Source organism: Dipteris shenzhenensis, chromosome 15, assembly GCF_047967505.1.
Source record: "Dipteris shenzhenensis isolate YYH24624 ecotype China chromosome 15, Dip_SZ_1.0, whole genome shotgun sequence".
NCBI lineage: Eukaryota > Viridiplantae > Streptophyta > Polypodiopsida > Gleicheniales > Dipteridaceae > Dipteris > Dipteris shenzhenensis.
Window position 1 is genome coordinate 23,517,008 of NC_141610.1, and position 14,568 is coordinate 23,531,575.

A 14,568-nucleotide genomic window follows, 5' to 3' on the forward strand; every position below is an offset into this window, starting at 1 on the left:
AGCTTTGCCCAAAAAGAAACAATTACCACTAGTGGACTGCCTGGTATCATAGTCTCCAGCCCAATCTGAATCAGTGTAAGCATGCATCTGCAAGTCACCCCCCCTGGGAAACACCAAGCCATAAGACTTTGTGCCTTGCAAATAATGGAAGATGCGTTTTATAGCTTGCCAATGTGTCGTCCTTGGGCTGTGCCCATATATTTGCTCACGTGAGATACTGCATATTGAATATCGGGCCGTGTATTGCACAAGTATATGAGGCGTCCAACAGCCTAGTGTAAAGTGGCATCCTCTGATTCACCTGCATCATACATAGTAAGCTTCAGCCCCGGCTCCATGGGAGTGGCTATAGGCTTACAATCATGCATGTTGAACCTATCTAAGAGCGTCTGCACATTGAGACATAACGATGCCATGCTTGTCTTGTATAAACTGGATCCCCAATAAAAATTTAACATGCCCAAATCTGTCATGTCAAATTCAGCTTTCAACTCAGCTTTAAAATCTGCAATTATACCCGCATTTGACCTTGTGAGCAGCATGTCATCTACATAAAGAATGATGACCAAAATTTCCCCCCCATCCTTCTTGATGTAGAGGGTGCTCTCTATGGGACTATTATGTAATCCCTTACTTGCTAGGAATGCATCTATCTTGGCATACCATGCACGTGGGGCTTGTTTCAGCCCATATAAAGCTTTGTTAAGCTTGTAAACCTGAAGTGCATTGCCAGAAAGTTCAAATCCAGGAGGTTGTTTGACATAAACCTCTTCTTGCAAGTCCCCATTTTTATATCCAATTGATGGACATTCCAAACAAAATTTGCAGCCATTGCAATAACTGACTGTATGGTGGTCATCCGGGATGTAGGAGCAAAAGTCTCCTCATAATCTATGCCCTTCTTTTGTGCATAGCCTTTGGCAACCAGCCTTGCCTTGTACCTGTCAATGGACCCATCTGGCTTCCTTTTCACCTTGAAAACCCGCTTGGTACCAATGGCATGCTTACCTGGTGGCAAATCCACAAAAAGAGTCAGGTTCCTCTTCATCAAGAAGTGTCCCTGCATAAGCTGTCTCAATTGAAAGAGCCCCCCCTACGTGCCTTCCTGCACTACGAGTCCTGCCAGGCAATGGACTGTTTTGGCTGTGTGTATCTCCTGAATCTCTTGCGTGACAACTTCATCCACACCTTGTGGAGGTACAAAATCAACCGGTGGCTGAATCGGGGCATGTGGATCAGGAGGAGGAACCTGATCATGTGGCTGTAAATTCTGATTTTCAGCATGAACCTCAACGGGGGAACGAAATGCTATAGGAAGCATCCCCTCAAAAACATCATCTGAAGAAGCTGGAATCTGAAATTCAGCATGTGTATGTGCTGAATTCTCTGAAAATATAACATCTCTATTAACAAAAATCTTGCGTGAAGCAGGATTGTAGAGACGATAGTCTTGCTTTGTGCTCTATACCCAACAAAAATGCATTTAAGTGCCTTATATGACAACGTATGTCGAAATTCCACAGGCACATGGGCATATGCAACACAACCAAAAACTCTGAAGTGATCCACTGAAGGCTTTCTCCCATGTCATGTCTCATAGGGAGTGATTGTCTTCAAAGCCTTGTGGGAGCCCGATTCAAAACATAGTTGGCACACATGAGGCCTTCAAGCCAAAACCTGTGTGGCAACTTTTTATTGGTAAGCATGCATCTATCCATCTCCATAAGAGTGCGATTCTTCTGCTCAGCTTTGCCATTCTGTTGAGGTGTAAGCCTCACTGTCAGTTGATGCATGATGCCTTTCTTCTTCAAAAATGCCTCAAACTCATGAGACATATACTCCCCCCTCTATGTGTGCGAAGTGTCTGCACCTTGAGTACTATCTCATTCTCAACCATAGCCACAAAGTGTTTGAAATGCATAAACACTTATGATCACCATAGACCCAAGTGTAGTTGGCGATGTCATCTATGAATGTAACATAATAAAGATAACCCCCAAAAGCAGGTGTCCTCATGGGACCAGAGACATCACTGTGAATAAGCTGTAATTTGCGTGTAGCTTTCAGTGCACCATCCTTCTTGAAAGGAAATCTATGCATCTTGCCAAGGATGCAACCCTCACATGCATGAGGAGGAGGTGAATCTAAAGGAGGCAATGCATCAACCATAGCATGCTTCTGAAGTGTCATTAAGCTGCCATAGCTCATGTGCCCATACCTGGCATGCCATAACTCCGCATTTTGCATCGCGCAGTGGGAGTGCTCACTGATAATGCAAGATCGGATCTTTTCTCATATATATCAAGCTGAAAAAGACCCCGATACAAAGTGTCAGACAACATCAAAGCATAGTCATTCTCTTTGTCTCTGAGTGCATACTTAGCATCATCAAATACAACCTGAAATCCTCCTCTATTAAGAGAGGACATTGAAAGCAAATTCTTCTTTATACCTGGCACATAGAGAACATCTGAAATTCTGAAATCTGTGCCATCAATGGATGTGAAAATAATGTCCCCCACTTCACACACTGAATAAGAAGAATTATTTGCACAAGTCACCTTCTTTTTAGTAGGTGGAGGGTGCAGAGATGCAAAAAGGCTCTTCTTAGAAGTGATGTGCTTTGAAGCACCACTATCAAAATACCAAGTATTCAGTGTCTCATTGACACTGAGAGAGCATGCATCCTTTGAAAGATCATAACTGCAAGTCAAGAAAGCATAAGGGTCATCATCATTAGTGGATGTAGCATCAGAACTACCCACTGAAAAGTCTGAAGTGCAAGACAGAAAGGCGTAGTGCTCTTCCACAAAGTTGGCTGTAACATCTCCCCCATCATGTAAATGAGGAGCTGATGCATCTGACACAGCCATACCCGAATCCCGTTTCTTTATTTTAGCTATGCGCTTCTTGCATTCACCAATATAATGACCTGGCTTCTTGCAATAGTGATAAATGCCCTTCTTTTTATGCTTATTTGCATCACCCTTAGCCCTATAAGAGGGCTGTCCTGAATCAGCTTTATGCTGATGTGCGGGCTGATTGGCTTGAACTTGGAAAGCATGGCATGCTCGCAAGCCCGAGTTGCCATATTTCTTCGTGTTTGCTCCTCCTGCAACAGAAGTCCTACCAACTTGTGAAAAGAGAGAGGATTGCTGCCCTCCTAAATGACAAATTCAGCGAGGTGTGGAAACCAAGATAGGACTTAGGAAGAGAATTCAGAGTGGTGGTAATCATCTCTGAATCCGGAATGACTTCATCAATATTCAGCGGTTGCTCCCTCAAATCCTGAAGCTTTGTGAGGTGAGTATTCATGGAATCTCCCTCATCCATATGCGTATGAGAAAGCTCTTGCTTCAGAAAGGAAACTCTGGCATCATTTCTTGCTGCAAACATACTCTCTAATATCTCCCAAGCTGCCTTTGATGTCTTGCATGACCGAATGTGAGGTATAATGAACCTCTTGACAAAGAGAGAAATCACTGATAGAGCTTGTGCATCCCTAGAATCCCATCTTTTCTGCTCTGCTGTGGGGGCTCTTGGAGTAGCAGCTCCAACTACTTGTGCTGCATTTTGACCTCTACCCCTGCCTCCAACTGTAGGAGTGACAAGTGTAGCCACTGTATCTGGCCTTGCTTCATCTCCGTTGACATAATCCCAAAGATGTCTGCCAACCAAGATGTTGCGAACCATAAAACTCCACAAGGAGTAGTTGGCGCTATCCAACTTATCCTCCTGTGTTGTTCTGAGCCATTTTTGCCAGATAAACTAAAAAATACAGCAAACTGAATAAGTAAAATCTCTTCCTGGGATGCAAAATGCACAAGTAAAATCTGCCAAAGAAAATCTGACCTCAATGACAAATACTGTCATAGCCTATCAAAGGCTCGATACGCACCACAATGCTCAGCTTAATGCCCAAAAATCTGCAAATAGTGGCAAAAGTCTGCAAATTGACTTGCATTGAGTCCAAAAATGCTTGCAAACTTCCAGAATGCTCTTTTACCTGCAAAATTGCAACACAAATGCAAAAGCCATAATTTCTTGTGGGAAATTGCATACAAAAGAGGGCAAATCGTCTGAAAGCCCCAAATGTTGCAAAATTTGCACTCTCCCGTCATTGTTTAGACCTGGGATACGTCCCATGGGAGTCACGGTGGCTTTGGTCTTGCGTCGAGCCTCGTCCAGGAGACTGAGACGCACAGCACCCCTTGACGGACGCCAGCATCCCATCATCGGCTATGCACCAGCCAGGGCGACATGACATACGGAGGATTCCGCTCCACTCCAGTCTTTTTTTCTTTTCATTGTCACACTCAGATGTATTTGATTATGTATGATTAGACTTAGGATTCAGCACGGGTGATGATGCTCGTTTAGTAGCTCCACCCTTACTGTGATTTGTATCGGGTTTTCTTTCAGTCTCATAGACCCATTGGTCTTCCGAAGACTCTAATAAAATTTCTTTCTTTCTTTCTTTCTGGTCTGAAAACTGCCCTGGTTGGGGGCACATTTGCAGAGGTATGGTTGGCCCTGCCTGGCCATGTGGCAGGCTGCCGCGATCCGGACTGGCCATCCTTTGACCTGATCTAGGGCTTCTTTCAGCCCCAAACCTTTCTCCAAACACTCGCCTCCTTCCTCTGCCAGTCCTGCCATCTGCCAGGCTCTGTTCCAGCTCCTGGAGGCCTGCTCTAGGTCCGCACTGTTCCCTGCAGCCCCTCTGTACAGTTCTGTACAGATTGCATAATCCGCTGATGTCATCTGCCATGTAGGTGGCCTGCTCCAGGCTGTAATCCCTGCCCAATCATGCTCCAAACCAACCTCTGACAGACACGTGGCACATCCGTACCCTTGCTGTCTACCACGGTGGCTCCAAACTGCCAGGTGAGTCTTTGGACCTGCTGCCCACATGGCAGCCCATGTGCTGCCAATGTGGCAGCCCCATGCTAAGTTGTTTTGCTGTGTGTATGATGCCCACATGGCAGCCAAAGTGCTGCCATGTGCATCACTCTTATGGCTCATCCCCCCATGCTCTCCTCATATGGGGGCTTACAGTTAGTACGAGAGAGGGCGAGTGGCACCTTGCGGGCATTGTGTCTTTCCTACAGGCTACAAAGGTGACCACACCATTTCCAACAGAAGCTCAGTCAACTACACAACTTCATGTCCATCAGTGATTCCGTCCGTAAGGTTTACTCGTGCCAGAGTTACCTCGTTGCCGCCTGAAGGGATCCTTTACCAAGGAGTCCACTATTGTACCTTGCTTCTACAATAGGAAAGTATACCCATGTCTAGCCAGACGATGTTACTTGATCCTTCGTGTAGCAAGAGTTCCCCTGTATCACTCCCGCTAAATCCAGGCAGAGGATCGAATAATTGATAGTTCAATGGTACACAATGTTCTTGTCCTGTTTTTAATCCAAAGCAATGGATGAACTGAGTTTAAAATTCAGCTATTATCCGGTGAATCACCACTCAGGATAACCCTGCCAATTGAAAGGTTTACCTGAATGATGTCTTAGTCTTTGTTTATTCAACTAAATGATATCCCATGGGTTTCATTAACCAACTGCACACTGCTCGAAACACAAGCTATCCAGAAAGCATTTCAGACTCTTTGCAATCTCTTAAAAAGCAAGAGTCAAACAGCCTCAGAGGCCTCGGCAAATAATCCTACACAGCCATTTAATAATGCTCTGTTGACCATGTAATGCACCTCATGCCATCACCTAGTTCCTTGCATCAGCTCTATGCACATCTGTGCTCATACGAAGTAGTCCACATGCATCAGAAAAACTTTCTAAGTCACTCAAATCAGCTCTCAAAATGTGCACCTAGCTGAATCCTGCAGTTAAGACTTTGACCTTCTAATGCTTTCTCAGGTTGAGTAATTAATGTACAACCTTGAGCAACCACCAATCTGCTCACAAGCATGGGTCTTACAGTCCAACCATTGACTTTGTAACGATGACTAAGTAATGCACCACATAAGAGCCTCTTACTTCATCCAACAATACTCCTATCAAGGCATACGACTGGGCATAAAAGTGCACCAAAATTCGTGACAATTCTAAAAAAGAACAAGAAGAATAGCTCTCCAAAGAGGGAATTTTGGAATCTTTTGCTTATTTCGCACAAAGAAATCCACTAAGCTTCCTCAAAAACTCAATAAAGTACCCATCCACATGGAAATTTCTTGTTCATCTTCCACGAACTACCCAGGGGACTTATTTTTTGACGAAATTCCTACCCTGAGTTATTTATCCTGCAAATCTCTACCTTCCTCTCATGTGGGATATTTGTTAAAATTGTATGTATGCCTTTCTGCCCCTTAATATATATTGACGTACTCTAGCCTTGTTTACCTTTGTATTGGCATCCACCCAAACTTATCAAACATTTCTTCTGTCTAGTTCCAGGGCATCACTTCTTTTTATGTCTTCAAGTACCTCAGGCCCTCCTCTTTGAACTTTTGGGTAATGCGTTACAACAGCAATGGAGCAACCATTCTTATCAGTTTTCATATCACTGCAATGCTACATAGAGCTCGCTGCAATCACTATAATTCGGTTTCATTATGCCATTTTTGTTGATGCATTTACTTGCCAGTTTGTGGAAACGTTACAATTCCATACACTCCAAGTACATGCAGCGATCCACAACAAGATCAGCCTCCAAACATATACAGTTATCAGCATCCCTTATTGATGGGTGCCACTCCACTATTGAAATCCATCACGAGTTTTCATAGGGTTCCTTAGAAATGTGGTCTATTGTGTTTGGATTTAGGGACTTCTAGCTTCTGTCGTGACCTTCCCCAAAGGTGCATAACCTGCAGATCTGCTGCTCCTTGGGTATACCTGTAGCTATTCTTGCCTCAATCCTCAACTGCTGGGATGAGAGAGAGAGAGAGAGAGAGAGAGAGAGAGAGAGAGAGAGAGAGAATACAAGCCAAAAAGGAATAAACACCAAACATTAGTTATAGACTGAGAGTCTCTAGGGAGTGCATATGGCATCTCCGGTGTCATTATAGGTTAGCTATGATCTAGTTTAAGAGAAAATCAGCCTGCATTACATCAGGTTAAGACTGGGAGTCTTTGGGTTTGGATTTGAAGTCTGTGATAAGTGCTTTTCCATCTTGGGAACCAACCCACTTTCCCTCCTTGCGAAGGCCCTTCACTTTGGTCAATTCTGCGGCTTTCATCTTGAGCTGAGTTGAAGTGAGCTCCTCCGAGATCTATATCTTGGTACCTCTCAACTTATTGGTTTGCTTGAGAACCCTTCTTCTTACCATCTTATCATTGACAACTAGTTTGGCTACTAGTTTGGCTTGTGCTCCCTGCTGGGTAGCACAAACTATGTCTTTTAAGTCCCACTCAAATTGGGGGGTTGCTTCTATAATCTGATCAATCTTTTTGTCATACTCCCATCATGCCAGCCCTTAAGGTAATCCTCCTATGTGTAGACTTAGAGAAAGAAAATAAAGATATATTAATGTCCTCGGGAGACCTCATAGGCCTATGGGACAAAACACACACCAAAAAAACTGTGCCTTATAACATCTGGATAATCCAGAGGTGAGTAGTGCACATGGCATCTCAGATTGAGGTTATTATAGCACACATGTAGATTCCAGTACTATGATAATAGTGGCCTTCATTACATCAGTTTAAGACTGAGGGTCTTTGGGTTTGGATCTGAAGTCTCTAATGAGTTCTTTTCCATCTCTGTAAACCAGCCCATTTATCTTCCTTGTGAGCTTCCTTCACTTTAGCTAATTCTGTGGCTTTCATCTTGAGCTGAATCGGGGTGAGCTCCTCTGAGATCCATATCTTGGTACCTCTTTATTTGTTTGCTTAAGAACTTTGCTTCTTGCTATCTTGTCCTTCAGAACTTATTGGGCTTGTGTCCCTTGTTGGAGGACAGCAACCATATCTTTCGAGTCCCATTCAATCTGGGGGATTGCTTCTGTGACATGCTCAAGCTTTTCTGCCATGCCAGCCCTCGTGTAATCCGGGTATTATTAGCCCTTCTTTCCTGTTCTTGTACTTCTTCATAGACATCACATGTATTGATTTTGTTGCCCATCTTTGCTGTAATTTCCTGTTTAACTGATTTGACCTGAGTGGTAACTAAGTCCTGGACTTTGGTTACCAGCTTTGGTTTGAGCGCTGCTTCGATTTGTATATGTAAAACTTCCTATACGATTTCCTGTTTTCCTTTGTTTTCCATATTGAAAACTTTCATCTCCAAAGAGGCAAATCAGGCCTAGCCTCTCTGAGTTCTTGCTGTAAATAAGAGACTTGTTCCTGTAGGTTAGAGAGGGAGTCGGGGCAAAACCAGTAATGGCAGCAAAAGAAAGTTTTCTTGTTGTAGGGGTCGAGGTTGGGGTCAAGATAACAGGTTTCTTCTCCATGTAGGCCTTCGAGAGCTCCATGATGGCCTGTGAATAGTTTGGAGGCCCTTTTGCTGTCTCTAACACCCCAAACTGAGCCCGGGGATCAGCTCAGCCAGGGGCTGAGAATGGGCTGCTGTTGCGCTCCCCTTAACGCTGGAGAGAGAGAGAGAGAGAGAGAGAGAGAGAGAGAGAGAGAGTAGTTATACAATGATCTATTTGCACTGGCGCTGATGGTCCATGGAGCCAAAGGTTAGTGCCATTGATATTTTAAGGCATAAAGACTGCTCTTTTTGGCATTTTAAACTTGATGAGCTGGTGGGCATGTTATTTGCTGGATGCTCATAAGCCTTGTGCATTATGCTAAATAGGAGGAAATCAAGTGCTGAAGCCACTTAGATAGAGACTGTCCGACAAAACATCGTAACAGCAGTTTAGGTGTAATGGCTTCCTGTTTATGAGAACATTATCAGGAAGCACTAGTCTCGCAGATTGTCATTGAAAAACTTGACTTTTATCATAAGGATTCTAAATGTATTTTTTGCTTTGCTGATTACTTCTCAGGCTAAACTGAAACATTGTGTTTTTTGCATGATTATCTTATTTTCCGTAAAATGTAGTGCTTCTTTGTTTTCTCCTCAAGTTTAACCAGTGGGTTTTCATAGCTTACAGAAACTAAGCTGAGTTTGGAATCGTGGGCAGCTTTTAATCTTGGGACTCGCAGTGATAACAACACGAGCACCTGAGTTGTCATGGCAAATGAGGGCAGTTCGGGTCCTTCCTGTTTTTGCTTTTCCAGCCTTGGCTTCTTTGGTGTACTCCACTTGTGCAAGCTACTACAGGATGTGTAAGGGCCTTATTTTTCAAAGCTCCTATAAGTTAAAATTTGATCTGATTTAATGGTCTTACTAAGATCTATATATGAAACATATATTTGATATACTCGTTCTATGCAAATCAGGTCAGCAACTTGTTACAAACTTTCCAATGCCCGTACAGAAACTGTAATAATGGCTGCCACGAGACGAGGATACAGAACACTAAACACTTTCTAGGCTTAAATTTCCACCTCATAACAGTCGTGGAATTTGTCACACCTTTGACTTAGCATGCTCACCAATACGGATAAATAGACACTATTGAAGGTCACTTCTCCCATCTTCACCTCATTCCTTTAGTGCCCAAAATCTGTTTGATGTTCAGATGACTGTTTCTTGTTACTTCTAGTGTGCTAGGTAGAGAGATGATCCGTGAACAACTTACCAATCTGCTGAGAGCTCTAAGATATAGTGAAGGCAAAACTGTACGGCTTGGTTGCTTTTGCATGACGAATTTGGGCCTTCTGGGTTCACCAAGATATGTTTTAATGCCCTAGTGAACATGCAGGTATCGTCAACTGAATTGTTTCCAAATGTGTCCGATACTTCATTTTATATCTAGCAGTGTATTGCCATAACTTAGAGTTTATTTGGGAGGAACTGAAATAAAATATTCATCTTCTTAAGCAGCTGTATTCTTTGATGAAGGGAGACCTTTGTTTGCGCCCTGGGGTCAAGAAAAGCAAACCTTGATTTACCAAAATGTAGACTATTTTTTATTAGTCTTCTCTTGAAGTGCTAGCCTTATCATGACAGTTTTCCCTTCACTTTCAGACTTTTTGACAAAAAGCTAGCTCAAAGAACTTCGTATAATTATGCGCAACTGTGAGAACAGATTTTTATCGCATAGCCTGCAGCCACCATGGAGTGCTCATGATGTGATCATGTCGTTGTAGCTATTCGTTACTGTGCGATGAAGTTGGTGCTTTTAACCTTAAACTGGATCGTTCTTTCTTTGTTTTGCATTATCGGTTTCGGCATTTTCCTAGTTCATGGGTGTGTATGTTTGTATACGTACATACCATTAGAAGTCATTGCTTCATCGTGGGTCCTTGTCTTAGTACTAGATTGTCCACATGTAAGTCCCCCCCAGCATATGTCTTGTACTTCGATTTTGGGGTAGTTTTGGTAGGCTTAGGATGGCTCATGCATAGGGCCATAAGGGCCCATATATAGAACCCAAAATGGGGGTTTATGGCAGTTTGCTGTCTTGCTTTGTTAGTCCAGATCCCATTCAGTTTGCTCATCTCTCTATGCAGACTCATGCTAGTGTTTGTTCTTATGTCTTTGGAGAAGCTTCGTCTTATGGTTTCAGTGTAATGGAGTAGTAATGGTCAATCAGTCCTTCAAATCCCAAATTCATCATCTTGAGTAGAGATGTACAATCTCAATAGCATGTAATATGTATACTTAGATTATGCATGGACATAGTAGATATATCATGGTGCTCACAACGCACTAAAGGCTGTTCTCAATTAGGTCATAATCACCCATTATGGGCCAATATAGGAATATTTTAGAATAATACATTAGATGTGTATATTGGTAGAAAATATTTGCATGATGCACCCTCGCCTTATCCCTCTCTCCCTATTTCCCTATGTAAGCTATAATCCATGGAAGGACAACATGATAAACCGACTTTGTACACACTGTCCTTTGAGAATCTAGATTTATATGAGAGGAATGGGAAGAGAAGGATGCATCTGCTATTGTCATTGCGATGGTTGTAGCTTTTGTCAAATGACAATAGCAGATGCATCGTTCTCTTTCCATTGTGATGATTGTAGCTTTTGTCAAAATGACAATAGCAGATGCATCCTTGTCTTCCCATTCCTCTTGTAACTGACAATATCATTTTGACAATAGGTACTATTGTCATTTTGACGATTCCATGTGTGACACATACAAAATATGCTATTGTCATTTTGACAAAAGATATTATTGTCATTTTGAAGATACCATATATCAATTTGCTATTGCAGATGTAAATGACAATATGCTATTGTCATTTTGACAAAAGTTACTATTGTCATTTTGACGATACCATATGTGACGCATGCAGAATACCTGCCTTGTGAGGCTTGGAAGACATGGAAGGCCATATATAATGGCACTTGAACTTTCAACTTTCAAAATGACTTGTCTTTTTCGTGAATGGGTTTCAGTCACAAAGAATGTCATGAAGGTGAAGGTGATATATGACAAGCGAGCTGCTGCAATTGAGGAGTCCATCAAGAGTGAAAACCTTACTATGCTTGTTCTTAGTGCGTCGTTACATGTTTTTTTCAACTTCACAACATTTTTAAAGTGGAGATTCGAGCCACCTAGCTCCAACAAGAATAGTATTATGTTGTCTGGTGAGCAGGAAATGTTGGAAAGGTCACCTCCCCATCTGTAAGCCCCCAAATGAGGAGAGTGTGAGGGAGGAGGGCAGAAGATGCCCAAAGAAGAGAGAAAGAGGGGGCTGCCACATGGGCAGCACCTCACAAAAGAAAAGGACTGCAACAGATGGTGCCCAATACAAAGCATGGAACTGGTTTGGAAGAGGGCAGATCTGGAGCAGCAGAAAAGGGGCAGCAATGCCTGCGATACGCCGGCCTGTGGGCAGGAAAGAAGCCTACAGGAGGGCCTGGCAGCAGCAAAGGGAGGGGCTGCAAAAGGGCAGCACCCTGCCCTTACAAAAGGCCATGGAGCTGGCTGGTCAGCCAGATCTGGTCTGCCATATGGCCCAGCCCACAGCCCTATATATAGGGAGATTGGAGGGAGCCAGCCACTCAGCTGGCACACAAAACAAGGGGGTTGGGCCCCCTCTTGAATGCATAGGTCATACAGCCCAAGGAGAGCTGCCCACAGCCCAAGATAAAGGGCTGGTGGGGGCGGGATTGCACTCCCCCACACACTGTGTGCTCTCCTGGGCTATTCTATCAGTCTTCTGCTATGCGTATCCTCTGTTGGTTGATTTCTAACATGGTATTAGAGCCCAAGTAGGAGGCTCACAAGTTTGGGAGCTTGAAGGCAAGGACCTTGGCGAAGGACGACCCTGATTCAGAAGCTCTTGGGAATTGACTTCCACGACTGGAGGACAGTGCCCTTACGAGGAGGAGGGTGACTCAGGCTCAGTCGGTGCGTACAGAGTTCTCATCTACAAAAGGTTGAGTTCGCTTTTTGATTTTGTTGTGTGGTTAAGCAGTAGAGATGTCGATCTCAGAAGCAGAGGCCTCTTCAGCCTCTTCTCTCCCTTCCTCCTACCCCAATCGAGTTCTTTCTTTCACCATCCCTAACGTTGGAGAGTTCGGAAAACTAGATGGGACTAACTATCCTATCTGGAAGGTGAAGATCCAGAGTCATCTAGTGGCTCGAAAACTGTTGTAACTGACAATGGGAATGGAGGCGAAGCTGGAGGATGTGGTGGACAACAAGGGGAGGATACTCATACTAGTAGATGGAGAGGAGCTTGAAGCATGGGAAGATAGAGGTGCCCACGCCCTGGCATTGTTCATAGGGACTACGGCGGACTCTGTGCTTCCTCACATCCAGATGATCGACACGTCAGTAGAGGCATGGGCTATTCCGAAGGATTTGTGTGAGACAGATAACACATCCCGGATCTTGCTTCTTCATCATCAGCTCTACAACTTGGATATGGATGAAGGAGATTTGGTACATGACGACTTGACGAAGGTCAAGGTGGTGAGGGATCAACTAGCATCTATTGTTGGACTTGTGGCAGTTGGCCTTGATGGCATTGAGGAGGCGACCTCAGAATTTCAAAAGCTTCGTTACGACTGTGACAACAGACAGAGGACCAAACCTTTGACTTTTGAGGAGTTGGGTTCATTATTGCTCTAGGGAGAAGCTAGGGAGAAGCTCTACAATAGCGACAATGATGACAAGGCATTGCTAGCAAAGGAACGGGCAAGTCTAATGTTGGCAAGCCCAAAAAGGATGACTTTGGAGATGAGGAGGATACTTCCAAGAAGAGGAAGCATAAGAAGAAGAAGTGCTTCTATTGTGACACGCCAAACCATTTTGCTAAGGATTGCAGAAAGAAGGCGGCAGATCAGAAAAACAAAAAGAGGAGTCTGACTCAGATTTAGATGGTGACACAAAAGCCAAAGCTAATGTGGCAGTCGAAGAATTGGTCTTGGTGACATCGCCGTGTGTTAGTGAGGTCAGATATGCCGACCTAGAAGCCACAGTGAAGATGTCTGGCATTGAGATGTCGGGCGAAGGGGAGTCAGAAACCTTTGTGAAGGTGAAGGATAGCATGGAGTGCTTGGAATCTTCTAGGTGTGTGGCTATTGATATGGACACGAGGGTGGATTCCATGAGTGTCCTAGGGTTTCATGCTCAGATGGTTGCTTCAAATTTAGAAGGGGACAGTATAGGATTGCATAAGTTATTGGTATGGGCCTCGATGAGGTGGATGGTTTGCTTTCAGAGCAAGCACACAGGCAGTACGACAATCTGGTATGTACTTGATCCTTAATTTAAGCCTTTATAGCATGCTGTGGAGAGAATCCGCTCTTCATATGTCTCAGGTAATGTGAGATTGGAAGGAATGGGCCTTCTTCGAAGGCAGAAGGGGAAGTGTGGGTGCTTCTTCAAATCTCGGACACAGATTGCTAGAAGATGATGGACAAGGTATAGTGAATCCAGAAGAGTTCTTGCTTGAGAGCTCAGTGAGATTTCTTGGGATTTCATTTCTCTAGATGGTTCTTTTTTTGTGGACCTTGCCAAAGGAAGGACAGGTTGAACTTGAGAGCATGGTGCCTGGAAGGCTCTAGGTTGTTCACTCATTATGAGGGGGACAACTGGAAGATCATGGCGTCCGGATTGCTCGAGTTCGAAGGCGGGAACGTGGCTGAAGGTGGTGGTGCCATTTGGTGCTACCGTGGATGGACCTGTGTACCAGGATGGTTGGCTTGTGCAGTTGCATAGAGGGTTTCATCATGGGAGCTACTGGGGCAATGTCATCGACGTGTTGGCATTGGGCCGAGATGTGTCAGTGAGAGGGGGTGTTGGAAAGGTTACCTCCCCATTTGTAATCCCCCAAATGAGGAGAGCGTGGGGGAGGGAGACCTAGGGCGGAAGATGCCCAAAGAAGAGAGAAAGAGGGGGCTGCCACATGGGCAGCACCTCACAAAAGAAAAGGACTGCAACAGATGGTGCCAAATACAAAGCATATAACTGGTATGGAAGAGGGCAGATCTGGAGCAGCAGAAAGGGGACATCAACACACTGTTTGAGCTCCTGGGCTATTCTATCAGTCTTCCGCTGTGCGTACCCTTT

General features: G+C 44.1%; 1 protein-coding gene across 2 annotated transcripts in view; it reads left to right on the forward strand.

The window, feature by feature from the left end:
• Window positions 1-14,568, forward strand: part of LOC147893561 (uncharacterized protein At2g24330-like) — a 34,104-nt gene that overhangs the window by 17,516 nt on the left and 2,020 nt on the right. For both annotated transcript variants that reach the window (XM_087386239.1, XM_087386240.1), the window contains exon 3: window positions 9,098-9,242. In XM_087386239.1, coding sequence (XP_087242365.1) covers window positions 9,098-9,242 — 145 coding nt within the window. The remainder of the gene's footprint in view (window positions 1-9,097; window positions 9,243-14,568) is intronic.